Source organism: Panthera pardus, unplaced genomic scaffold, assembly GCF_024362965.1.
Source record: "Panthera pardus isolate Hobbes unplaced genomic scaffold, ASM2436296v1 HiC_scaffold_22, whole genome shotgun sequence".
Classification (NCBI taxonomy): Eukaryota; Metazoa; Chordata; class Mammalia; order Carnivora; family Felidae; genus Panthera; species Panthera pardus.
This window is the reverse complement of record NW_026526788.1, coordinates 47,120,890-47,148,541: the sequence shown is the minus strand read 5'-3', so window position 1 is coordinate 47,148,541 and position 27,652 is coordinate 47,120,890. Positions and strand designations below refer to the sequence as shown.

The 27,652-nt window shown below is 38.5% G+C and overlaps 1 protein-coding gene and 1 non-coding gene across 3 annotated transcripts; both read right to left on the bottom strand.

Moving 5' to 3' along the window:
* Positions 1-676: 676 nt before the first annotated feature.
* Positions 677-27,626, bottom strand: LOC109264570 (mitochondrial import inner membrane translocase subunit Tim23). Of its 2 annotated transcripts, none has more exons than XM_019444925.2 (7): positions 27,375-27,626; positions 25,057-25,115; positions 17,948-18,041; positions 17,312-17,396; positions 13,949-14,007; positions 12,073-12,183; positions 677-1,157 (listed from the first exon to the last, which is right to left on the bottom strand). In XM_019444925.2, the coding sequence occupies exons 1-7, from the start codon at positions 27,478-27,480 to the stop codon at positions 1,042-1,044; spliced, it is 630 nt and encodes a 209-aa protein (XP_019300470.2). In that variant the 5' UTR covers positions 27,481-27,626; the 3' UTR covers positions 677-1,041. The 2 variants fall into 2 exon arrangements, with proteins under 2 accessions (XP_019300470.2, XP_019300471.2); XM_019444926.2 differs by lacking the exon at positions 27,375-27,626 and adding an exon at positions 26,534-26,827.
* On the bottom strand, positions 15,184-15,387 carry LOC128772594 (small nucleolar RNA SNORA74). Its single transcript, XR_008416769.1, has one exon. It is a non-coding gene; the product is annotated as a small nucleolar RNA SNORA74 (small nucleolar RNA).
* Positions 27,627-27,652: the final 26 nt, after the last annotated feature.

Genomic DNA, 27,652 nt, shown 5'->3' with positions numbered 1-27,652 from the left:
GCTCTGTATTTATTGTGTATATGTGTAACATGCAGTACAGTTTTATTTAAGTTCATTTCATAGATGACAAAACTCAGAAAATTAAGTGACTTGCCCTTACCTCCTTTAGCTTTCCCAAGGCTTCCTTAAACCCTTGTAGCTCTTGTCTATTTCCTCTAATTATCTGTTTCTAATTACCTAAGGAGAGGAGTTAATGAGTAAAGAATTAAGCATGAATGTTGGACAGACTATTCTACTCATTAGATCTCAAGTATCTTGAGGTTGAGTGTCAGTTGTATGGCAGAATAATTGTAACCTAGCTGTTAATGGTGCCAAGGTAAAAACTTCATTTCAACACATTTCAACACAACCATGAAATGTGTTGGGCCCTTCATTTCAACACAACCATGAAAATTTGTTGGGCCTAGTGGGGGCAGACAGAAATGCTTTTAAGAGTCACTTTTCGCTTTATGCCCAGAAAAATGTTTTTATTTTTTACAAATGTTTATTTCCAGAGAGAAAGGGAGAGAATCCCAAGCAGGCTCTGCAGTATCAGCACAGAGCCTGTCATGGGGCTCAATCCCATAAAATTATTACCTGAGCTGGAACCAAGAGTTGGATGCTTAACCGACTGAGCCATCCAGGTCCCCCCAGAAAAATGTTTTAAATGGAGACACCCACTGTGTTTACACTGGAGTTATGACTTTAGTTCTGTTTTCACCTTTTATTGGGAATACAAGGGAACATTACAGTTTCAGATCATTAAATAAACAAATGCGGTGATATACTATCGACAACCATCACGACGTGAATTCTGTGAGTAAGTAGTTTTCCAGTTCCAGGGAAAGGGAGAACCACATTACTCAGCCACCAGAGGGTTTTGGCTTCAGCTTGGGCTGGAAAGAGTGCCAGTCCCGGTCAACCAACCATGATCTTCGCCACAGCAAACTGGTGTCTCCAATTTTTCAAACTAATTGTAGGAAGAAAGAGTAACTCCAGACTGACCTATAAATTGATCTGGATTGCTACTAAAGTGTCCTCCATTCACAACTTGGCAAATCTTCAGAGTGACTGTTGGAGCAAGGAGCCTTTCATGTGCTCCCAGTTATTATATAGTGCGTAGAGGCTGGTAAGCGCCAGTCCTGCTAGCCCACCTCGTGCTGCCCCTCGAAAACCACCTGGGAAAGGAAAAGAAAACAAAAACAAAACAGCCTTGTATTACAAGTGTCCTAGCAGCAAAGGATTAAATAATGTTATCATGAAATTGAGGCACACGATTTGTTTATATGTAAATATTCCATCTCAAACAGAAGTCCTAAAGTTAACACAAGAAACCAAGACAGGTTCAAGAGAAACATCCCTAAATCACCAGTTTAATACATACACTGTATTCTCATTCACAACCATTTTTTCTTTTAATTTTACAATTTGTAGCTAAGATCATGAGCATTAATAATTTGATTTTTCTCAATCTCACTTGTTCCCACACTTCAGACAAGATCTCATGCATATTATTGAAGTCCCAAACAAAGCAATAATTTCCCGTTAGTCATATTGTTTAGAACCCACAAGCCCCACCAATTGATTTACAGCTACAATATAAACAAGGTGACACCCTCTTTGGAAACAGTATTAACATTATCTTTGGACTCTGGACAGGTCCTCTGTTAACTTTGAAGACTCAAGAAGTGGTGATAAGACGGCTATAATCAAGCTTTGAGTTAGGTACTGACACCCCCACCCCCCTCCTCCATTCCTACACTGCCATATCAGACAATCTACAACTAATGAGCAATAAGGCACTGAGCAGCATTATACTTACTGAAAAACCACCCAAGGATTAGACTTTGAACTGTTTTTACTTAACAAAACAATTTTTTTCATGTGAAAAAAGATTAGCAATATGGATTACACTTGAAATGCAAAAACAAAAACGTTTTCATCAGTTACCTGAAAACAGTCCCCAAGTCTAGTAAGAGGACTAGGGGCACCGAAATAAGCTTTTAAGAAATAACTTGATGTTCTATGGTTTTACAAACAAGTTGATACCATAAATGTCAGGAAGCCCACATTGTACCGATGGAGTATTCATTTTAAGTCCTGTGTTAGGAAGGCAAAGGTGGAACGGAGCTGTGGTCCTGTGATTACCTTCCTAGAGGCCCTCTGGGTATAAACCAGTAAATTCTGTGAAATTCAGTGATGTTGCTGAGTTAGAACACTTCAGACCAAGCATTCCTGCAATGAATGTCCTGCCAGATGGCTTCAGCCGATAGATTAAAGGGCCACTCCCTTCAGGATCCTCTCTAGTCTGAAGATGTCTGATAGCTGACCTGTGTAGGCTTCCAACATGAAGTGCCCTAATTATCTCTCTTAAACAGACAGAAGCTGCAGGCATCATCTATAAACAGCTGTCAAATACGGCGGGGGGTGGGGGGGGGGTGGGGGTGGGGAGGGTGGGAAGGAGAGGTCAGAAACAATTAAAAAAAAAATTAAATGGGAGCTCTCTCCTTGAATCCCACATCATCTCTTGCTATGTTTAGACTATGGCAGTTGGATTTTGCACCTGTATTCAATGCAGCTGGAAAATTATAAATGTAATATACACTCAACCTGCTAACTCAAAAACAATCTACCCAGTTTAATAAAAATCTACTTCATGTCTTTGACTAGTAAGTCAACAAAAAATTCTAGGGGCTGAAAGTAAAAGTAAACTATAATTAGATAAATGACTAAAATGAGGAAAATAAACTATGAAGCACAGGAGAATAAATGATATTTGCAACAGCATCAGTATGGCTCAGTTATTAAATCTAAACTTTGTGTGTAATGAGGATTCTTTAAAGCAGGTTATATAGTACTCCATTCTGAGTCGACACAAAAGAAAGGTGGTCTCACTGCTGTTTATTAGCAGAAAAATGATGCAGGGCAGATAACTGAAAGCACAATGATTTTGCAGATGTTTTCCTAGGACTAAACATTGAAAACTCCCCTAGATCTTTAGTTGATTACAGATCCACCGGGCTCTGAACTCTGCCCACTGGTTTGGAAATAGCTGTAAACTGTTCCTTATGGTTGGTCCTTTGCTTTGAGTGTCCTAATTTCTACTTTTGGAAGGATTTTCACATTAGTTCTTAGCTATCAAATAAAGAGCCTCCCTGGGCAGAGGCACTAGGGGTAACATAATGAAACTGTGAACTACAAGACTAAGACCTTAGGGACATCAGTGGCACATTAAGTGTCTCTTATGATCCCCCGGAAAGCTTTCTACTTTCTGACCAAAATGAAACTTAGTTCAAACAAGTCACTTTAAAAAAATTTTTTTAAATGTTTATTCATTTTTGAGAGCACGAGTTGGGGAGAGGCAGAGGAGACACGGAATCTGAAGCCGGCTCCAGCCTCTGAGCTGTCAGCACAGAGCCTGATGCGGGGCTCAAACTCACGAACTATGAGATCATGACCTGAGCCAAAGTCCAACACTGAATCGACTGAGCCACCCAGGCGCCCCAAAATGTCACTTCTTTGAAGGCTAGAAAAAAGTTATTTCCACCAAGTAGACGCTAAACATAGGCAGTGTTTGACTTACTAAGCACAGCTGATTCTGATTCAAGGCTAGCCTCTTACCACATACCAAGCCATGTTTTAGTTTTAACTTTCTATTAATTCCAGTGTTTTCCAACTGGTTGTGTTAAACATTTGAGGGCCTTGCCTTTAGGCTTTCTGTAACCAACTTTTGCCCAACTAAGCACAGGAAGTTGATTAGCAAATATTCTTGCTTTGAGCAAGAAGGCCAACGGTCAATGTCTATAAAGCAAAACAAATGTGAGCCAGGTGCTTCAGTTTTACCTTCTATCTTTTTGGTCCTTACACAACTCTTCCAGAAAGGACAAATATTATCTCTTTTAAACATAGGAAAATAAGGCCCAGAATACTTAAGTACCTTGTTTGTGGGGTATAGAGCTGGATAGTGTAGAGCTAACATACTGAACTGACAATTACTTTAGAGCAGGGATCAGAATATTTTTCTTACAGTGGCCAGAAAGTACATATTGTAGGCTTTCAGGGCCCAAAGGCTATTATGTAGATACTTATATAACCACTTAAAATGTAACTACAGTCAACCCTTAACAATGCGTGGGGTTAAGGATGTGACTCCCCCCGCCCCCCCCCCACCCCGCACAGTCAAAAATCCAAGTACAATTTCTGACTCCTCCCAAAACTTAACTACTAATGCCTGCTGTTGACTGGAAGCCTTACTGAGAACGTAAACAGTTGATCAGTAAGTATTTTATATGTTATGTGAATTATGTATTACAATCTTACAATAAAGCAAGCTAGAGAAAAGAATGTTACTAAGAAAATCTCAAGACAAAACACATTTATAGTACTGTGCTGATCAAAGAAAACTTTGTGCAGTTCAACCTCACGGAGTTCAAAGGTCAACCATATTTAAAAACAAAACATATTCTTAGCCTCAAGACAGTGAACAGATAGGGATTTGGCCAGCAGGTGTTCTTGGCCCCTACTTTGGAGGAACTGCCTTACTTACACACTGTCATGGCTATTAAATACTTTCCAAAATTTTATTGAATTTATTTTAAAAATTGAGATAAAGCATATATAAAAGTTACCATTTTAATAGTATAGTTCAGTAGCACTAGGTTTTCTGGGATTGTTGTGCTATCATCACCCCATCCATCTCCAAAGAACTGTTTCCATGTTGCAAAACTGAAACTCTGTACCCATTGAACAGTGTCTCCCCACTCCACCCTTGTAATCTAATGCCTAATTTTTATTTATTATTTTAAAAAATTTTTTAAGTGTTTATTTATTTTTAAGGAGGACAGAGCACGAGTAGGGGAGGGGCAGAGAGAGAGAGGGAGACACAGAATTTGAAGCAGGCTCCAGGCTCTGAGCTGTCAGCACAGAGCTGGACATAGGACTCGCACTCATCAACCATGAGATCATGACCTGAGCCAAAGTCGGATGCTTAACCAACTGAGCGACCCAGGTGCCCCAAATACCTCATTTTTATTATGTTGATAAAGGTCTTTGCTCACTTTCGCTTTTTATTAAAGTAGTCCATATAAACAATTTAAAAAGTGCTAAAAGATTTTAGTGATACACAACAATGTGGCACACTCACCATCCTCACCCTAATTTCTATTTCCAAAGGCAACTACTTTCATTCTCTGCTCTTTATCTTGTTTCTAAAAAACATAACTATCTTGCTACTTCTTGATTTTTCAATCTTACTTTTTGCCTATTGACTTCCTACCAGGAAAACTGTGTTAAGCCTTCTAAGAATGGTATAAAATGTGCTTATGGTAGGAGGTAAGTCACTTGCTTTCTATAGGTGATTTCATTTACGAGTCTATGAAGGGAATACTGGTTGCTCTCGTATTATAGACAAATTCAGACAGTTACTCTCTTGGTGTAGCTGTTTAGTGACCTAGTGCTGGTCAAGTCAAACCCATTTGATGCCAAAGCCCATTGTCTTTTTCACCATACTGAATCGCCTCCAAGATAGATTAAAAAGAAAAAAGAAAAAAAAAAAAAAAAGAAATCCAGACTTCAAGCTGTATTACAAAGCTGTAATCATCAAGACAGTATGGTACTGGCACAAGAACAGGTACTCAGATCAATGGAACAGAATACAGAACCCAGAAATGGACCCACAAACGTATGGCCAACTAATCTTTGAAAAAGCAGGAAAGAACATCCACTGGAATAAAGAGTCTCTTCAGCAAGTGGTGCTGGGAAAACTGGACAGCAACATGCAGAAGAATGAACCTGGACCACTGTCTTACACCAGACACAAAAATAAACTCAAAATGGATGAAAGACCTAAATGTAAGACAGGAAGCCATCAAAATCCTCCAGGAGAATGCAGGCAAAAACCTCTTTGACCTCAGCCGCAGCAACTTCTTACTCAACACGTTCTCCGGCGGCAAGGGAAACAAAAGGAAAAATAAACTATTGGGACATCAAAATAAAAATTTTCTGCACAGTGAAGGAAACAATCAGGGAAACTATAAGGCAACCAACCGATGGAATGGGAGAAGATTTTTGCAAAGAAGATAAAGGGTTAGTATCCAAAATCTATAAAGAACTTATCAAACTCAACATCCAAAAAGCAAATAATCCAGTGAAGAGATGGGCAAAAGACATGAATAGACACTTCTCCAATGAAGACATCCAGATGGCCAACCGACACATGAAAAAATGCTCAACGTTATTCATCATCAGGGAAATACAAATCAAAACCACAAAGAGATACCACCTCACACCTGTCAGAATGGCTAACACGAACAACTCAGGCAACAGCAGATGTTGGTGAGGATGTGGAGAAAGAGGATCTCTTTTGCACTGCTGGTGGGAATGCAAGCTGGTGCAGCCGCTCTGGAAAACAGTATGGAGGTTCCTCAAAAAATTAAAAATAGAACTACCCTATGACCCAGCAATTGCACTACTAGGTATTTATCCAAGCGATACAGGGATGCTGTTTCGAAGAGGCACATGCACCCCAATGTTTATAGCAGCACTATCAACAATAGCCAAAGTATGGAGAGAACCCAAATGTTCATCGATGGATGAACAGATAAAGAAAATGTGGTGTGTGTGTGTGTGTGTGTGTGTGTGTGTGTGTGTGTATATATATATATATATATATATAAAATGAAGTATTACTCAGCAATGAAAAAGAATGAAATCGTGCCAACCGCAACTACATGAATGGATCTAGAGGGTATTATGCTAAGTGAAATTAGAGAAAGACAAATATCATATGACTTCACTCATATGAGGACTTTAAGATACAAAACAAGATGAATACAAGGGAAGGGAAGCAAAAATAATAAAAAACAGGGAGGGGGACAAAAACATAAGAGACTCTCTTAAATATGGAGAAGAAACAGAGGGTTATTGGAGGGGCTGTGGAGGGGAGGATGGCCTAATGGGTAAGGGGCATTAAAAAAATCTACTCCTGAAATCACTGTTGTACTATATGCTAATTAACTTGGATGCAAATTAAAAAAATAAATACAAATTAAAAAAAAAAACCCAAAACTAAATAAGTTCAATCACCGCCCCCCTCCCCCCCCCCAAAAAAGGAAATCTATTGAAAGAGGTATTAACAATTGAACTGGGCCTTATGGATGGATTGGATTTCAAATTTACGTATTTGGTCATATAACATACACAAGAACAGTGTGGGAGAAAAGTCTGAAAATGGGAGAGGATTAGAGCAAGGAAGGCTAGGACGAGAAATTTAAATTTAGGCTGAAACACAGTGTGTCATCATCAAAGGTTTTTGAAAAGTGATTACTAGAATTAGAACCATACTGGAAGATAAACCAGAAATAGTGAATAGATAAGACAGACTGAAGGTAGAAGCCCAAAGTCAAAATGGCTAATGAAAAATACTGTTACAGAAGTTCAGCCTTGTGAGAAAAGGCAACTCAGGTGCTAGGTAGTGAACTTCACAAATGATGAAGTGAAGGGACACAGAAGGGCAGAAACCAAAGGTGACTCGGAACACTAGAACAGACGTTTCCTGCCTCCCTATTTTTTTTCTTTGCTTCGTTAGAGTGGAAGCAGTATGTGTGACTGTCACAGCACAGCAGCTGACATTCGGGCTTTCCTCAGGACCACCTCCACCCCACTGGTCCCTTCCTAGCAACCCAGGTTCTTCCATGCAAGCATTCAATTATCTCTGCTGTTTTTGCCTCCCCATATTACTGTCCTCTTAGGACGATTTTTCCCACCAGATTCTTCATCTTTTTGGTTGCTTTCCTGTGGTGGTTATGGTGGTCCAGACCCCTTTTTTGTGTGTATGCCTTAGTATGCTGTAGGATAAATTGCTGAGCAAAGATCTACAGATTTAAAATATTAATAACTAATGTCGACTGCTTGCTTACCTCTGTCAGTATTAGGTGTCACTTCCCCTCTGGTAAATATCAGTTACCTATCATCACTTTTTAAAAGATACTTGGTGAAAAATATTATCTTAATGGTTTATTTTGCTTTACCCTGGTTGCCTGTAAGATTTAGTGACTTCTATTGTTTAGTGGTGATGTGTATTTTTCCATGAAGTGTTCTGTCAATCCTTACTCCATTTTTTAATTGGATTGTTGGTTTAAGAGATCTGTCGAAATGTTTTATATATTACAGCCCTATGCCTGTAATATATGTTACATCTGTCTTAATTTACTGGAAGAATACTGCTGCCAGTAACAGAAATAAAGAAATCATCAAAAAAGTATGGTTAGCATATACGGTTTAATTCTGAAGGCCTGGAACCTATTGATAAGTAGTACCTTTTAACAATAAGCCCTACATTTACTTATTATGATGAAATGGATTTGTAGGTGTTTTTAACTTTTATTTAGTTTGCTTTTCTAAGATGACTTTCTTATGGATGGCACAGAATGAAAAGGTCAGGGCCTTTTTGTGAGGGGAAAGGGGGGACCCATATCTTTTGGTTGCTGATGCCTTGTTTCTGAAGATTAGTGACCAGGCCTTTTAAACATTAGTCCTAAGCTTATGAACAAGAGCAAAACTACAGCTGTTCTTGTTCTGATAGAATACTGTTTATTACTAAACAGATTTTCACAGGCCACAGAAAGTCTAATGACCCTCTGAATACCCTCTGAAAAATATTTAAACTCATTAAACATTGGATTTAAACTAAAATCATCCCATCAGAAATATTCCTTTAAATTAGCCTCCTTTTGTTCTGACAACTACCCATTTTCTCATGTATTTTTCCCCATGATTTTTCTTTCCACGAAAGTAGCTCCAAATCTAAGTTGAGTTATACTACTTTAATTTCAAACTTCCTCTTTTTTAATTTCCATTGTTGAAGAGTTGGAAATATTTTTGGTCAGCAGGAATTAGCCATTCCCTAAATGTAAACTTGTGTCTTTAACAGTTTGGGCTGGCTCTAGACCAAAAGAGTGTCTCACCCCTTTTCTAAATCCCTGAATCTAGAAGCTGAAGTTGTATTTGTATTCCTACCACACAAAATTCCTAATTCTGTGCTCTGTCTTAGGTTTATTTTAAACCAGAAATCTGGGGCGCCTGGGTGGCGCAGTCGGTTAAGCGTCCGACTTCAGCCAGGTCACGATCTCGCGGTCCGTGAGTTCGAGCCCCGCGTCGGGCTCTGGGCTGATGGCTCGGAGCCTGGAGCCTGTTTCCGATTCTGTGTCTCCCTGTCTCTCTGCCCCTCCCCCGTTCATGCTCTGTCTCTCTCTGTCCCAAAAATAAATAAAAAATGTTAAAAAAAAAAAAAAAATAAACCAGAAATCAATGAAAGATACTGCTCTGCTTTTGTATACTGATTCTGATGTGCTGAGCTAAATTTAAATTGTTCGGCCAGGAAACTATGAGCTAACGTTGGAATTCTGGGTCAGATACTTCATCTATGTTTCACAATTGCAATGGAAAATGAAATCTACATGTCACCTGACCTAGAATCAATTTGTTTTTGCTTTTTTTCTTCTGAGCCAAGAACTTTCTCTTTCATAATTTAAGCTGAAGGTGTCCCACCCTGTGGGACAGTCATGCTGTCATGCTATGACTGCAAGGAAGTCCCGGACACAGATAGCTAGGCTCCCATGTCTTTCGATATCAAGAATTCAGCCTTTTCTATCTTTTAAATGTGCATAATATGTCTTAAGATGGTAATTCAGTACATTCTTATATTCAGGGATGCCCTCAGCAGAGGAAATGCCACAGCGCCTTACCCTGAGTAAGAAGTCAGGGACTAGTGGTACTGAGGTAGAACTTCAGTGCCCATCAACTGGTGTAGCAGCAGCTCCCACTCAACCCCAGCCATTTGCCAACACAAATAATGTAAGCTTGGTATCTTCCATTTATTCAAAAGAAGCTGGAATTCCGTATTTTTTTGTGAAATCTGTTTCTCAAATATTAATTTGATCTTTTGTAAGCATAGTTTGGGCCAAGTAAACTCTTGCTGAGTGAACCCTTGTGCTGCAGTTAAAGTTTTAAATTCTTTTGTCTGACCCTAAAGATTTTCAATGTGAAGTATTTTTACATTTTTTAAATTACTCTAATATCTAAATATTTTAAAGTTTATTTATTTTGAGAGAGAGCAAGCAAGCACATGCACATGAGTGAGGGACAGAGAGAGAGGGAGGGAGAATCCCTAGCAAGCTCTGCACTACCAGCACGAAGCCTGACGTGGGTCTTGGATCCATGAACTGTGAGATCATGACCTGAGCCAAAATCAAGAGTCGGACACTCAATTGACTGAGCCACCCAGATGCCCCAGTATTTTTAACACGATTTTTCTACGTCAAGGTAACATCTTCATGGACATAAAAGGTATGTAATGTCTTAATCCACCTGGGAGCTCTGTTTACATGAGTACATATACACAAGTAAGAAGTACTGTGAGCTCTTAGGGATAAAATTCCAAATGTGATCCATTTTCTTTTTTTTTTTAATTTTTTTTTTTTTTTACGTTTATTTTTGAGACAGAGAGAGACAGAGCATGAACGGGGGAGGGTCAGAGAGAGAGGGAGACACAGAATCAGAAGCAGGCTCCAGGCTCTGAGCTGTCAGCACAGAGCCCGATGCGGGGCTCGAACTCACGGACTGCGAGATCATGACCTGAGCCGAAGTCGGTCGCCCAACCGACTGAGCCACCCAGGCGCCCCAAATGTGATCCATTTTCAATACAGAAAAAACCTCTTACTCTCAGATATATCAGGAAATCTTGGATTTCATAACCCTGTTGAGACTTCTCTTTCTAGCAAAAATGGCTACCTGAAATTTTGATGGAGGAATTTATAAAAAGAATTAGCTCAGTTAATCCAGTGTCTAATGTCTAAAAAATCAAACAAAAGTAATTTTCAGAGGCATGAGTATAAGTAGCTTAATTAAGTCATTTAAAGCAGAAATGTGATAAAAAAAATTTGGGCCCATCACTAATTAGGACCTTTTGAAAGAGGTCCTCTTAATATTGTGCTTATCTATAAAACTGGGGTGTGATGATTATCAGTTCAGTTTTAAATAAAATAAGTCATATATATATATATATATATATATATATATATATGTATGTATGTATGTATATCTCAACTTTTACTTTTTTGAGAGAGACTGAGACTGAGCATGTGTGAGCAGCGGGGGGGAGGCGGCGGCGGGAGCGTTGGGGGCGGCAGAGGATCTGAAGCAGGCTCTGTGCTGACAGCAGTGAGTCTGATGTGAGGCTCAAACTCACTGACCGTGAGATCATGACCTAAACCAAAGCTGGAGGCTCAACCGAGTCACCGGGGCACTTCTTAATAAGTTATATTAAGTGCTTATAACTGGGGGTATAACGCAGTGAATGCTAATTTCTTTTCTATCTTAGAGAAGGATTTGATATTTGATCTTCACTCAGGTCATTTTGATTCAATTCTTAGGGTTCTATTTTTTCAAAATCTAATGGTTCACCTATGTTCATAGGAGCATTATTCATAGTAGTCCAAGATGGAAGCAATCGAAGTATCCACTCACTGATGAATGGATAAAGAAAATGTGGTATATATGTAAAACAGAGTATTATTCATCTTTGAAAAAGAAGGAAATTCTGAAACATGCTACAACATGGATGAACCTTGATATTATGCCAAAAGAAATAAGCCAGTCACAAGAAGACAAATGCAGTATTATTATTCCTTACATGAAATACCTAAAATACTCAGAGTTGAAATTCATAGTTAGAAAGCAGAATGGTAGATGCCAAGGGCTAAAGGATGGGGAAAATGAAGTTGGATACAGTTTCAGTTTTGCAAGATGAAGAAAAGTTCTGGAATTAGATGAAGGTAATGCTCCACAACAACGTAAATATACTTAACATTACTAAACTTACACTTAAAGATGGTTCAGATGGCCAATTTTATGTTTCGTGTACTTTATCAAAATAAAAAAACAAAAACAAAACCCCGAACACCCATGAGGTTTTAGAGAACACTCCATTACACTGCAAAAAATGTGTTAAGTGTACTCTGAAATCTGTGGATACTTCACTTTCAAAGCATACTTCAAAGTGTATTCAGAGATAGCTCTTCATTCAACAGTACCTACCTGTACATTTATACAACATGCCTGTCATGGTTCCAGCTGCTACTGTGTTAAGGTCATCTTCTGCACCTCGTGTTTTCTCAATGATGACACCAAATGCACTATAGAGCAAAGCTACAGGGGAAATGGACTGATTACTAATAAAAAAGTTATTGAAAGTCAGTAAAGCAATTATATTTAGATAAATCTACGTTACGGACATTCTATAAGCATTCAAAGATATAAAAGAATGATCACTAGAACAGTATTTGTAACAGCAAAAGCTTGTAAATAAAATGCCCATCAAAGCAGATAGACCCAGAAAGGGACTTTCCATATGATGGAATAATACATACTCCAAACAAAAAGTAGGAAAAACTATATTCATTAGCCTGTAAAGCGGGCACATGTGTGTACAACTCAGGATATACAAAGAAAATTTTTGAAGAGCTTCAGAAGAAACACCAATAGTAGTTAATTACAAAAAGTTCCATTTTTCTTGGAATCTCAGGAAAAATATTTAAAATTTTCACTTATTTTATTCTTAATAGCTATACTTTGAATTTAGAAACAAAAACACATGCATTTCTATTCTAAGAGAAATGTTAACTTAAAAAAAAAAATTGAGGTTTGGTTCTGGCACAGGCAAAAACTGTAACACTAGCTTTATTTAGTTTTAACAAGATGTTCCCCAAAACTATCTATCTCTTGTACCTGTAAAGATTCCTACTAATCCTTTTCCTTACCTTTCTTGAAACTGTGCTTTATTTGACCCTTCAATGTTACACCAAACTCAGCCTTACAACCGTTCTGTTGTGATATTCTTATATTTCTATAAAGGCTCTTCTTACCCTTTCAACTTATTTAATTGAAATTGAACTTCTATTACATCAGAAACATACAAAGCAACTGGCCATCCCAGTTTTCCGAGGACTGAGACTTGCCTGCAATGCTAAAACTAAGAAAGTCCTTGGGCAGAGCAGGATGGCTTTTCACTCTAGAGATATATAAGCAACCAAACAGGAACAAAGGAGGGTGACTGTGTATGGGGTGGGGGCAAAGAGGACATGAGTAGCATATGGAGGCAATAATTTACTAGGATCTCAAATGTCAATCTGACCTTACAGTGTGAAAATGTACTGCTTCCAAATCCCACAACAAAGCTAGGCTATTATTCTTTCACAACAGATGCTTTTTCTATTTTTTCAATGAGATACTTAAAATTTCCCTTACTTAATCTGCCACAATTAGAAGATTTTCAGACTTTCAACCAAGTTACAAAGAAATTCTTGGTTCTTACAGCATAAGTACCACAGGTACATTTATTATATGCTATGAATAATCAAGAGAGTCAAATATTCATAAATAGTATAATATTAAAGCATTTGGTCTTAAATCCTACTAAATTACCCCTTGCTCAGAACTGCAAATGTTTTCATTATCTACAAAGGCCCTATAACACCTCTGAAAATTCAGTCTGGGAAACCTACTTAGGTAAACAGAATGCTGAATAGGCTATTAGGAAAACATAGCAAAAGGGTTGCATTAATCTGTATCTTACTACAGGGCCTTGAACCTTTCTTAACATACAAAGGCATTTGACTTGGACCTGAATTATGTGGACTCCATATCTACCTAAAACATGGGTTGGTATCTTGCTTGGACAGGAGAGTATGTAAAATCTAAAAAGACTTAAAACACTGAAAAATGGTATTAGCATCTGGAATTATTGTTATGTTGTTCATGGTCTTTTCCTAAGTATTACCTACATTACTCATCAGAGTAGATTCAAATACAATTTTTAATATCCTAGGGCCAGAATTTTGGCAGGTCAAATTGTTCATGATACATATATATCCTTTGCATTAATGATTTATTATTAAGTGAGATCTCTACTTACCCAGAGAACCTAGAGTATTAGCCCAAAGTGCCCCTTGCCTAGTCACCATGTTCAAAATCCTACCAGGGCAGAAAGAGAAAGAATCTGTACTTAGAATCATTATTTCTCTAGCACTTTGAAAAACCATAATTGTAGCTATTTACTACGTATAAACCCAACACTCAGGTATTCTTAATTTTATTTTTTTAAAAAACATTTATTTATTTATTTTGAGAGAGGGAGAGAAGTACATCCGTGCGAGTGGAGGAGGGGCAGAGAAGGAGAGAGCGAAGGGCCTCAATCTCATGAACCATGAGATCATGACCTGAAAAGGAAATCAAGAGTTGGATGCTTAATCCAGGTGTCCCCAGGGTTTTCTTAATTTTAAAAGATAACTTAATACTTCCTTAGAATTTAGTAAGGCTGGCTTTTACTTTATACAAATATAAATGAAGGTTAAACTTCCAACATTTTTGGGCAATGAGTAAGGAAAATTATTATTATTAAAAATAAATATAGGGGCGCCTGGGTGGCTCCATCGGTTAAGTGTCCGACTTCAGCTCAGGTCACGATCTCGCGGTCCATGAGTTCGAGCCCTGCGTTGGGCTCTGGGCTGATGGCTCAGAGCCTGGAGCCTGCTATCAATTCTGTGTCTCCCTCTCTCTCTGCCCCTCCCCCGTTCATCCTCTGTCTCTCTCTGTCTCAAAAATAAATAAAAAACCTTAAAAAAAAAAATTAAAAAAAAAAATATAAATCGGGGCGCCTGGGTGGCTCAGTCAGTTAAGCGTCCGACTTCAGCTCAGGTCACGATCTCACGGTCCGTGAGTTCGAGCCCCGCATCGAGCTCTGGGCTGATGGCTCAGAGCCTGGAGCCTGCTTCCGGTTCTGTGTCTCCCTCTCTCTCTGCCCCTCCCCTGTTCATGCTCTGTCTCTCTCTGTCTCAAAAATAAATAAACGTTAAAAAAAATTAAAAAAAAAATATAAATAAATATAAATCAAATATAGAAAGGCTTTGAATGATAGCCTAGAATGTATTTTATAGAGAAGTTTACAGTAATTGATCTACATTAAAAAAAGAAAAAGACCATTCTAATGGATAACCTAGCTTACAATTAAATTTTTTTGGAGGAAGAATATACTCAACATATTAAATAGAATCAAAGCGTGGACTGTTACAGAATACAGCAGAATTACAGGGAAGTATTCAAAGAGAAGGAAAAAACCATCTAATTAGAATATGTGGAGAAAGCACATGCTGTGTCTGCTCCCAGACTAGAACTAAGCGGCCCAAGTGAACGCTTAGCACACTCTCAAGGAAGCACAGTTCTGCCTCACACCAGTGCCAGGCGCCACCAGAACAGTGACAGAGGCAACTGGAGGAAAAAGACAGGACTTTCCTCTCCCAGCAGTGTAACACCATCACCGGAATGGTTCTATCCGGACAGCTGACTACTGCTGGAAATTATGAAATTATAATAACGAAGAATGAAAAAACTCATTTAATGGAGTTAAAGAACTCATTTAAATTAATGCCCAATAACAGAAATTTGTATTATCTCTAAAGGCTGTTTAACACTGCAAATTGGTGAAATTCTTTGGTATGCAATTTGGGTAATATATCTCCACTTACTGGGCCCTTAGCAACTTTAATCACCTCTTAATAACCCTTAAAGGCAGAAGGTAGAAAAAAATTTACCTAAGACCAAAAAACAGTATATAATGGAACTAGACTTTGAAGCTATATAGATCTGTCTGGGCCCAAACCCTGTCCTTTCAATTTTTACAGGCTGTCTCCTATTTTAAATGTTTGTTTATTTTTGAGAGCAAGAGTGCACAAGGGAGGGGCAGAGAACCTGAGGCAGGGCCTGAACTCAGGAACCATGAGATCCTGACCTGAATCAAGGTCGGAGGTTTAACCCTGAGGCTGTCTCCTATTTTAAATGCTTCCTACCCAGGAGTATCAGAATGGTTATATAAAAAGTAATACAGAAGATTTAAAAAATCTGATCTAAAAATTGCAAATGCGACTCTCTCCCTGCACCCCCTGCCCAAACAATACTGTCACTGTTTTTAAGAGACAAAGGTTATCTTTTCTAGGAGAACTTCACCTTCAAATTGGTATTAAAAAAACTTTCTTTAACATTTATTCATTATTGAGAGACAGAGACAGACCACGAGCACGGGAGGGGCAGAGAGAGGGGGAGACGTAGAATCTGAAGCAGGCTCCAGGTTCTGAGCAAGCGGTCAGCACAGTGCCTGATGCAGGGCTCGAACCCACAAACTGTGAGATCATGACCAGAGCCAAAGTCGGACACCTAACCGACTAAGCCACCCAGGTGCCGCATCTTCAAATTGGTATTTAATGGTATGTTAGGGATTTGCTTCAAAGTAATATGGGAGGGGAGAATGAGATGGTGCATAACTGGTCCCAATACTGGTTGGTTGACTGTTGAGAAGAGGTTATGGTTCATGGGTCTTCACTGTACTACTGTTTATTTCTGTACATTTTCAAAATTCTCCATAACACAAAAAAGTAAAAAAAAAAAAATTATTGTAGTAAGGGACAAATATTAATATAAATGTAAAAATATACAAGGATCTGGCCTAGTAAAGCAAGATCCATAGTAACAGGAATATGAAAAACTTGACAAGCCTTCAGGATTCCCAAGGTCTAATTCTAGCACACCTGCTGCCATCTGCTGGCTAAACAACATATAAAGAAGATAAAGCTTAATGTGTCCTGAACCAAGACCATGAGCCATCGAATACATACTGTGTGACTCCACTCATATATTATTTAGGGAATATCTACATGGACTGGTCACGTTTATTTTTTAGGCAGGGTGAAGATGTACTACTTTCCATTTTCCACAAACTTCAATTTCCTGAGAAGATTCAGAAACTACCACTAAGTTTTAAGAATTTCATGATAACTTTGCGTTAGCCCTCCATTTCAGAAATTGAGAGTAAAATCAATAAAAAGTTCAACTGGAATGAGAGCAGATCCAGCAATCACTTTTACGTGCTAATTTACTATCATGTCCTATGGTTCTGCAGGCCCTCGAACTATCCAAATAATGTACCAGCAATTCAACAACCTGAAAAGCATGTTATTCAGAACTGCAGAATGAAAAAGGTGTAGAAGTCAGGATAGGATAGCACCAGCTAATTGAGGGACACTGACTCAAAAATCACTCCTTTAAAAACCTTAGTCTCAGTAACTTGATTCCTTAGTTTCTTTTATTTTCAGTAAGAAAATAAAAAAATTGATCAAAACATATGTCAATACTCTAAACGTGTCATCTCAAGGCTGTGTTCATCAAGCCAACAAAGTAGAGTTTAATATTCAAATATCACTACATTAGATGATTACGTAAGACTTACTGTACGTTTCTTGGTTTGGACCAGGGCATATTCTGGGTTTCCTTCAATCCTAGCCGTAGACCGTTCATTGCTCCAAATGCAGCCCCTAGTAAATCACAGTAACAATTCATCCAAATAATGCAGCTTTGTATTAAAAAACAACTGCACTTCTGATTCTTTTTTACTTTTTAATAGGCAAAGATAAACAAAAATAATGATTATTTATTGTTATTATTTTTAAAGATCTTATTTTTAAGTAATCTCTACACCCAATGTGGGGCTCGAACTTACAATCTCAAGATCAAGAGTCACATGCTCTACTGACTGAGCCAGCCAGGTGCCCCTAAATAATGATTCTTTAAAACCCTGAAACCAATATTTGAACTGCTTTGGATTTTAAGCACTTTTAAAAAGATGAGAGAGACAGCAAGTGTGCGATTAGGGGAGGGGGCAGAGGGAGAGACAGAATCTTAAGCAGATTCCAGGCTCAGCACAGAGTCCAATGCAGGGCTCAATCTCATGATCCTGGGATCATGACCTGAGCCCAAATCAAGAGTCAGATGCTCAACTGACTCAGCCACCCAGTCGCCCCGGATTTTAAGCATTTTTGACTATGTGGATTGAGGACGCTGAAAAAAAAAAAATCATCATACCCACCTGTCATGCAACATCCTCCAATGGTAAAGAATGCCAGTTCAAATCTACCCCGGGTTTTATTAGCTCCAGTCGGTAAAATAAACTCATCTGTATCCTAAAAAAGTAATAATGAAAACTGAGTTGAGCTCCCCTCAAGACCCAGTACTTGCAAAATGTTTCCTCATTTGTCTAAGTAGTTTTTCACAAAAAGTAAACCCTTAAATTAACTAAAACCCAACTATACTTAGTCAAACCAAAATAAAACTTTGTGCAATAGCAACCCCTATATCAAAGTGGAATGAAATATACAACATATACAATTATACTCATTAGTTCTTAGGAGGCTTTCTCATTTGGAACTTAGTTTCTTAATGTAAGTCTGACAGATTGTAATCAATTTAATTTACCTTACTTAATGATGAATATGAAGTAACAGTGCTAGAGAGTTTAGGAAGCACAGCTCTAGAGAAAGGGAAACTGAAAGGTATGACAAGTCACAGGTTACTGGATTGAAATAAACCAGCGTGGAAAAAGAGAGCAACTCTCATTCTGTAGCTACTATTTATCAAGCACAATTTACCATGTGTAAAACCAAATGAAATAAGAGAAAGGGCAGAAACTATAAAAGCACAAAAGTTTGGATCAGTTATGCAAGGGCAAAATTACCTTCCTAATAATTCCTTTTTAAAATTTTATTTATATTTATACATTAAATGTTTGTTTATTTTTGAAATAATAAAGCAAGGGAGGGGCAGAGAACCCCATGTGGGGCTCAAACCCACGAACCATGAGATCATGAACTGAGCTGAAGTCATGTTTAACCAACTGAGACACCCAGGCACCCTTAATTCTCCTTTGTTTTTAAGTTTTCCTTTTTACATATTTTGAAAGAGAGATGCACGTGTACAAGCGGAGTGGGGGGGGAGACAGAGAATGAGTATGAGTGGGAGAGAGAGAATTCCAAGCGGGCTCTGCACTGTCAGCATAGAGCCCGAAGCAGGGCTCAATCCCACAAAATGTGAGATCATGACCTGAGCTGAAAACAAACAGTGGGACACTTAACTGATGGAGACACCCAGGTGTCCCTTAATAAATAATTTTTAACTCTTTGGGGGAGCATATATTCTTTTGATAATCTTTGAAAGCCATCGTCTCTCTTTCCAGTAAATGCATACACAAACTTGATACGAATGCTGAGTCACCCAAAAATCCTAAGTTGAAAATGCTACTGTAAGAGTATATGATTGATTCTATAATATACTCTTAAAATTTTTTTTTAAGGTTTGAGAGAAGGGGGGAGGGAGGGAGGGAGGGAGGGAGGAAGGGAGAGAGAGAGAGAGAGAAACGGAATTCAAGTGGGGAAGGGGCAGAGAGAGAGGGAGACACAGAAGCTGAAGCAGGCTCCAGGCTTTCAGCTGTCAGCAGAGCCTGATGTGGGGCTTGAACTCCCGAGCTGTGAGAATATGACCTGAAACGAAGTCAGATGCTTAACCAACTGAGCCACCCAGGCGCCCCATGATTCTATAATATACTCTTATAAAGAACACATTCAATACATAATTGCCAAACTTTCTATACAAAAATGGTTAAAACACTGCTGGCGACTTGCTAACAAGGAAACATCCCTTTACCAAATATGGAACTTCAGTGAGCTACAGCTCTGCACTGGCTTTTTATTTCTGGCTTGTGCATACATTCTCAGCAAAAAATGCACAAATAAGCAAGCACATCTACTCTCATCACACAAATGGTCTGGTGGGCAACAACAAACAAACTCAGAAGAGATCCTAGGTCATGATCTATTATACAGTTTTGCGAATTTGGGGTGCTTCTTGACCTTTATATTAATGACTTAGTTTTAAATTGTGTTTCTGGGGGCGCCTGGGTGGCTCAGTCGGTTAAGCCTCCGACTTCAGCTCAGGTCACGATCTCACAGTCCGTGAGTTCGAGCCCCGCATCGGGCTCTGGGCTGATGGCTCACAGCCTGGAGCCTGCTTCCGATTCTGTGTCTCCCTCTCTCTCTGCCCCTCCCCCGTTCATGCTCTGTCTCTCTCTGTCTCAAAAATAAATAAACGTTAAAAAAAAAAAAATTGTGTTTCTGGAGGGGCGCCTGGGTGGCTCTGTCAGTTAAGCGCCTGACTCTTGGTTTTGGCTCAGGTCATGATCTCATGGTTCATTAGTTTGACCCCATGTTGGGCTCTTCGCTGTCAGTGCAGAGCCTACTTGGGATTCTCTCTCTCCTTCTCTCTCTGACCCTCCCTGGCTCAGGCTCTCTCTCTCTCTAAATAAGTAATTAAACTTAAAAAATAAAAATAAAAATAAGTTGTGCTTCTGGCTTGAGGTTTTTAGAAATGCCATGTGATTTAATGAGATACGTTTTTCTTCAATCCAGAAATGGATCATGTATTACAAACAGGAAACTAAGAAAACGGTCAGGATGGACATTAATAAGCACAAGTGCATGTCATCTCCAACTCACTCTTTGCTAGGGTCAACTGGGATAAAAGTACTATGAGGATGAAGGCAAATGTACATCAATTCACACCCAGAGCCACCTGGAAACAATCTGATGCTTAACTGTCACCGGGGCTTATTAATCTCAACTGTGTCATATAACAAAAATTTCTAAAGATATTTTGAGGGAGGGGACACTGGCCAAATTATATTAATCTCCATAAAATTAAGGCTTTTGGTTTCTATCAAAATAGGATTAACAGTTTATGATGTTATAGAAAAAAGACTTCTGCAAGCCAAATTTAAACTGCAAAAAATAACCACTTACCAAGGCTGATCTCAAAGTATCTTTATACAATGTACGTAGGGAAGATACACTGAAAAGTTCAAGTTCAACTTGTGCTGCTGACAGGGTAGGACACTAGCACCACTAAAAGATCACCAATACCACTGTTTACTACCACAGAAAAGAAACAAATCCAAGGATGGGCACCAGTGTACCTGATAAAATAGTCAGGTGGCTGAGATTATGTGAAATATTTATATTTCAACTGCACGTTAGAAATATTCAAATTCTTGTTTTTTGAAAAAATATTATTTATTATTTATTTTTGAGAGAGAGAGCGAGCGAGCGAGCACGAACGGGGGAGAGGGAGAGAGAGGGAGACACTGAATCCAAAGCAGGCTCAGGCTCTGAGCTGTTAGCACAGAACCAGACACAGGGCGCGAACCCATGAACTGTGAGATCATGATCTGAGCCAAAGTTGGACGCTTAACTGACTGAGCCACGCAGGCATCCCCAAATTTTCCTTGTTTATACTGGATGTTCCTCTGGCCTAACAAAGAGGAAGACTATTTACTTAATATAATATTTAACCTATTGGCGAGGATGCAAAAGTGGTGACAACACAAATCAATAGTAAGAGAAACCACAAATGTGCCTCAAATAAGAGCTGTTGCCAAAAATCAGTATATGGTGAGTTCACAAGTAGTACTTAACATGTCTGTCTTTCAAAAGTATGGAAAAATGTTCCACAAAATGCAATTTACTTAAGGTACAGTTTTTAAATTTAGGCTTTCCATGGTTTTTATAAAAACAGACAATGAGACGAGAAAACTTTTTCAATTCTGAAGTCCCTCTAACATTTGAATGGGAGATGTCACTACAAATGTGTGTGATTAAGCAAGAATCACAATTTCTTTAAAATACAGAATTTTCTTTGATGTCTAACCTTTTTGGCCCTGCCTAGCAATGCAGGGTCCCAATGTTACTGTATTTTTAAATGGAGCTACAGTATAACCTTTAAGCTTAAATCCAACATTTAAGCAAACTACATTTGATTAGTTTTGAAATTTTGAGTAACATACTGACAGAGAGGTACTTTTGAAATAAAAGCAATAAACCTACAGTGTAGATAATATTTGACAAACACTTCCAGCAAAAACAAATTTTAAACAAGCCCTAATCAACTTGCTTCTATTCAAAACACACTCAACAAGAGATGCCTGAGTGGCTCAGCTAAGCTTCTGACTTCGGCTCAGGTCATGATCTTGCGGTGAGTTCAAGCCCCATGTTGGGCTCTGTGCTGTCAGCTCAGAGCCTGGAGCCTGCTTCAGATTCTGTGTCTCCCTCTCTCTCTGCCCCTCCCCTGTTCGCATTCTGTCTCTCAAAAATAAACATTAAAAAAAAAACAACATACTCAACAAGAAATGCAAAGGTCAAATATTTAGTGTTTCATCTTGAAACAAAAAGTCTTAACCATTACTCTTAAAACCCACCCAATTTATGGATATATAATTCATATAACATATAATTCACCTATTTAAAGTGTATAATTCAGTGGTTTTGAGTTTTTAGTATATTCACAATTGTACAACAAAGACTATAATGTTTCAGAGCATTTTCATTACCCCAAAAAGAACCCCATACCTGTTAGCAGTCATTCTCCATCTATCCCCTACCCTGGGCAGCCACTACTCAATTTGCTGTCTCTTTATATTTATCAGTAGTGGATGTTTCATATAAATAGAATCATACAATATGTGGTCTTTTATGACTGGCTTCTTTTATTTAGTAAGTTTACAAGGTTCACCCATGTTGTAGCAAGCATCATGACTTCATTCTTTTTTTATTGCTACAGAGTATCTCTTTGCATGGAGATGCCACATTTTGTTTATCCATTCTTAACTTGGATATTTGGATTGTGTCTACTTCTTGACTATTTAGAATAAAGCTGATATGAGCATTCATGTAAAATTTGTTGTGTGGACATATGTTTTCCATTCTCTTGGGTATATATCTATGAGTGGAATTACTGGGTCATACAGTAACGCTACTTTTAATATTTTGAGAAACTGTGAGACTATTTCCAAAGCAGCTAGTTCAATTTACACTTCCACCAGTAGTGCATGAAGGTCCAATTTCTCCACATCCTTACTAACATCAGTTATTGCCTGTGTTTCTAACTATAGCTATAGCAGGTGTGAAGTGGTATCTCACTTTGTTTTTGTGATTTGCATTTCTCTAGTAAGTGATATGGAACATGCTTCATGTGATTATTGAACATTTGTGTATCTTCTTGGAGAAATGTCTGTTCAGATCTTTTACCCACTTTTAAACTTCTTATAAATGAGTTTTAAGAGTTTTCTAAAAAATTACATATTATTGATTTAAGTCCTTATCAAATATTAAATGATTTACAGTTATGTTCTTTCAGTTTGTGAACTGTCTTTTCCTTATTCTTAAGTGTGTAGTCTGGAGTAGAAAAGTTTTAAATTTTTATTAAAACCAATTTATCAGTTGTTTTTAATAACTTATTCTTTTGGTGTCATGTCTAAGAAATCAATGCCTAATTTATTTTTTAAAAGTTTTTATTTATTTTGAGAAAGAGCGTGCATGTGAGGGGCAGAGAGAGAGAGAGAGAGAGAGAGAGAGAGAGAGAGAGAGAGAGAGAGAATACCAAGCAGGCTCTGTGTTCAGCGAGGAGGCTGACATGGGGCTTGATCCAATTACCCTGAGATCATGACCTGAGCTGATATCAAGAGTTGGATGCTCAACAGACTGAGTCACCCAGGTGGCTCCAGTAATCGCTTTAAATATAAATGGATCAAACTCTGTAAGCAAAGGTCATAAGATCAGCACAATGGATAAAAATACCATGATCCAACTACACTGAGGTTTACTTTAGTTCCAAAAACAAAGAGGTTCAAAGTGAAATGACAGAAAAAGATTATTCCATGCAAATAATAACCAAAAGAGAACAGGGTGAACATATGAGTATCAGAAAATATAGATTTTACATAATAATAAAAGGTCATAAAAATATTAAGAAGTTTCAATTCAGTAAAAAGATTAAATTATAAACATAACTAGTAAGAGACCATTAAAATACATTAAATATAAAATGATGGAATTACAGGTAGAAATAGAAATTTCTACACTAAGAACTGGAAACTTCAATAATCTATTTTCAATAATGGATAGCAACCATTATAACCAGACAGAAGGTAGTAAGAAAATAAGGACTTAACACAATAAATCAAACAGCAAACAGATCTAACAGACATATACAAAACACTCTGCCGAACAATAATAGCACAGATATATGTCTCAAGTGCATGTGGGACATCTTCCAAGATAGATCATGTAAGGACACAAATTAAGTTTCAAAAGATTTTAAAAGATATCATAGAGAGTATCCTCTCCAGCCACAACAGTAGGAGTTAGAAATCAGTAACAGAAAGAAAACTGAAAAATTCACAAATTCATGGAAATTAAATAACACACCCTTTACTTAAGAGATGAATAAAAAAGAAAACGACATGTCAAAATTTATGAGATCCAGTGAAATGTAAAATGGTATAGCTGCAATTCCTCAGAAAATAATAAAATTTCCCTAAGATCCAGCGATTTTACATCTGGATATGTAACTAAAAGAATTAAAAGGAGAGTTGGGAAAAGACATTTGTACACTAATGCTAACGTTCACATCAACAGTAGCTAAAATACAGGAGCCATCCAAGTGTCCAGGAACAGATGAATGGATAAGCAAAATGGAATATTACTCAATTAAATATTATCCAGCCTAAAAAAGGAGAAATTCTGACATAAGCTATAATATAGATGAAACTTGAGAACATTATGTTAAATGAAATAATCCAATCACAAAAAACAAATACAGTACGATTCCACTTATTTGAGGTACTTAGAGTATCAAAAACAGAAAGCAGAAGGGTAGTTTCCATGGGATGGGTGGGAGGGAAGGTGGAATGAAGTTATTTTTTTAACAGGCATAGTTTGTTTTACATGATGAAACGGGTTATGTATATGGTAGGTGGTAATTGTTGCCTAATCTTATAAATGCATTTGGTAACATTGAACAGTACACTTAAAAATGGGTCAGATGGTAAATTTTAGGTTAGTATACTTTACAAATGTTTAAATAGGGAGAAAAAAACACACCTTGAACCTCAAAAACCCTTTAAAGGGATAGTATCAGGGAGACGCAAGCCAAATCCCCAGAGTTTCAGAACAAAGAAAAAAGGTGGATGGAGACCAGAGTTGGTGCCTCCAGAAGTATGTATCGTAGATCTAGTTAGCGTAAGAAACTTTTTTTTAAACAGTAAGATAACACACCAAACTAGTAAATTCATAAAAGGACTAGTCTTAATCTTACCTGCACGAGATAACGTGGATCCACATTTAAATAAGGAGACAGAGGGTTCATACCAGTCACTAGAGAGAAAACAAAGCATATTGCAATGAAATTCTAAAAAGTTATTTCATTTAGTGTTAATTACACTGTTTCATTTGTTTTCCAATTTTGATTTATAGGCTCACTTGAATATGAAAATTTCTCCTTTTCTATGCTCATCCTGTCTGGCAGTTTTGAGGCTGCCTCCTCCTGAGGTCCTGAATACCAAACCATGCCTTATACTAGGAAAATGGTATGAGTTCAGGCTGTCATACCAAGAAGATATTGGCAATAATGTGGATTAAATAATCCAAGTAGCAGGAAGCATAGCCAAGGTCAATTATAAAGCTAATTTCTCTCAACTTTGCTACAAGGATGCTTGACATCTATACAAATTGCAAAATAAGACTGACAAGAGACCAATCAATTCCATGAGAAAAACAGTGCTTGGTGTTATGTGTTGTATATAAATATTTTAAGGCAGTTCCTTCAGCAGTATTGACAGCTGCTGACAGAGTAGATTTGCTGTGGCAGTGTAGAGGGTTCTCGGGTTATCACCATAGGCATGGGGGTCATAACAAAAGACAATGGAAACTTACAGACAGCCACACTTGAATCCCACTAACTTTGATGACAGAAAAATATGTCAAAGAAAATCAGCTTTCTCATATTTTAAATTTAATCCTTGAATCCTGTGCACCTCAGTTGACTGCTCACAATCTATGAAATACTCAAGTCTTCTCATCAATATGAATTCTATATTCAGTACCTTGAACTTCGTTACTTACCACCATCCTTATTGCTACCATCTCAGTCCAACCATTAAAGCTCACCTAGACTACTGTAACAATCTCCTACTTAAATGGACTCCTCACTTGCTCTAATCCCTTCAATTTACTTCCTATATAGCAACTAACGTGATTTTTTTAAGAAAAGGAAATCAGCCTTAATGGCTTCCATTCACCCTTGTAATCAAATCCAAACTTCCTACCACGGTTTACAAAACACTGCATTAGTGGTCATTCCTTGCCCTCCTCATCTCATTATCTCCTACTACTCCAACTCCCTTGCAACTCTATAGACACACTGGCCCATCATTTGTTCCTTAAACATGTCAACTTTGTTTTTTCTCAGGGCATTTGGACTATTTTCCCTTGTACACCTGCCTCACCTCCGATCTATACTATATTCAGGTCACAGCTCAAATGTCAACACCCTCTAGTTGCATTCTCTGACCCACTCTCAAACGGCATCCTGCTCCCATCACCATCTCATGACCCGGTTTTGATGGCTTTATGTACACTTATACATATAACTGAAATGTGTTTATTTGTGTTACTTGGCTCAGTTCACTGAACGCAGCAGTCATCTAACTGTTGGTAGTCCTCTATCCAGAAAAGTCGTTGGTTGATCCCAGGTGCTCAGTGAATGGTGTTCATCCCTCCATTTCTCAATTTACCTTCAAATCTTAATCAAATTAACGTAACAATGCTTGGTCACATTAAGGTAGTGCCCTCTGTGCTCCAAAACTCAGACCTCCGAAGACGTATGTGTAAAATGCGTTCCAGATTCAGTTTTGGCAGAGGTGACACTGGGCTCTTTTGTTCTTGAGCACAAAGTACCTGGAGAATCAGAACAAGTTCTGTTCATCCATTTGAACACCCACAAAGTCACAGACATCTGGAATACATATTCACAGGATTGAAAGGGCACAGGTAGGACATTCATGCTTCTGCACTTTCGATCTTGCATATTTCCTTTCCTAAAATTCTTAACTTTTTTTCTTCAAGTCCGTAAGTGACTTTTAAAGCGCAGCTCGCCTCTCAGCTCCTCCCGCAGGCTCGACTCCCGTTTCTTTCTTGGCTATTTGCACTATTAAATGTTTTGCCCTGACGGCTACTGTGTGGTTTCGAAACACAGAACTTTGTGTTTGAAAAGTTATTTACAGGCTCGTTGTTTGGAATGCATTTACTTGCAGAGCTGGGCTCTCCTCTTAACCTAGAGCCAAGCACACAGACCAACGCACAAGGAATGTGCGGGAGGAAAAATGAGGCACCGTGCTTGGATATAAAAAGAACATGCAACATCTCCTGAGTCCAGGTCACCCAAACGGATCTTCTCGGGGATCCGTGGCTCCAAAAACTGGTTCAATCTTGAAAGAGGCAGCGCAAACACAGTAACCCCACCACTGGTACTAAGATTGTGAACGTCAGCCCCCAAAAAGGAACAGTACACGCTACACATCTGGCGGAGTCGCAAGAACCGCTGAGAAATGTTCACAACCTAGGCCCGATACTCACGCGGGACGCCGGCCAGATCCGCGTGCGAGTAACCTGCCCCACCGGCTCCGAAAAAGCCGGCCAACCCCCCTGTAGTTTTGTTCCCGCTTCCCCCGCCGCTCTCCATGATGTTGCAGCAAACCGCCCGTCTGCCCTTCCCCGCCACCTGAGGCTGGGTTCTTCTGCTGGGCCGTTGCTCCCCAGTAACAGCGGGGAGACCGGCGTTACCACTGCCTCCTTCACACGGTGACCTTCCGGGAGCCGGTACGCGCTAATCCTTGCACTTCCGCTTTGCGACA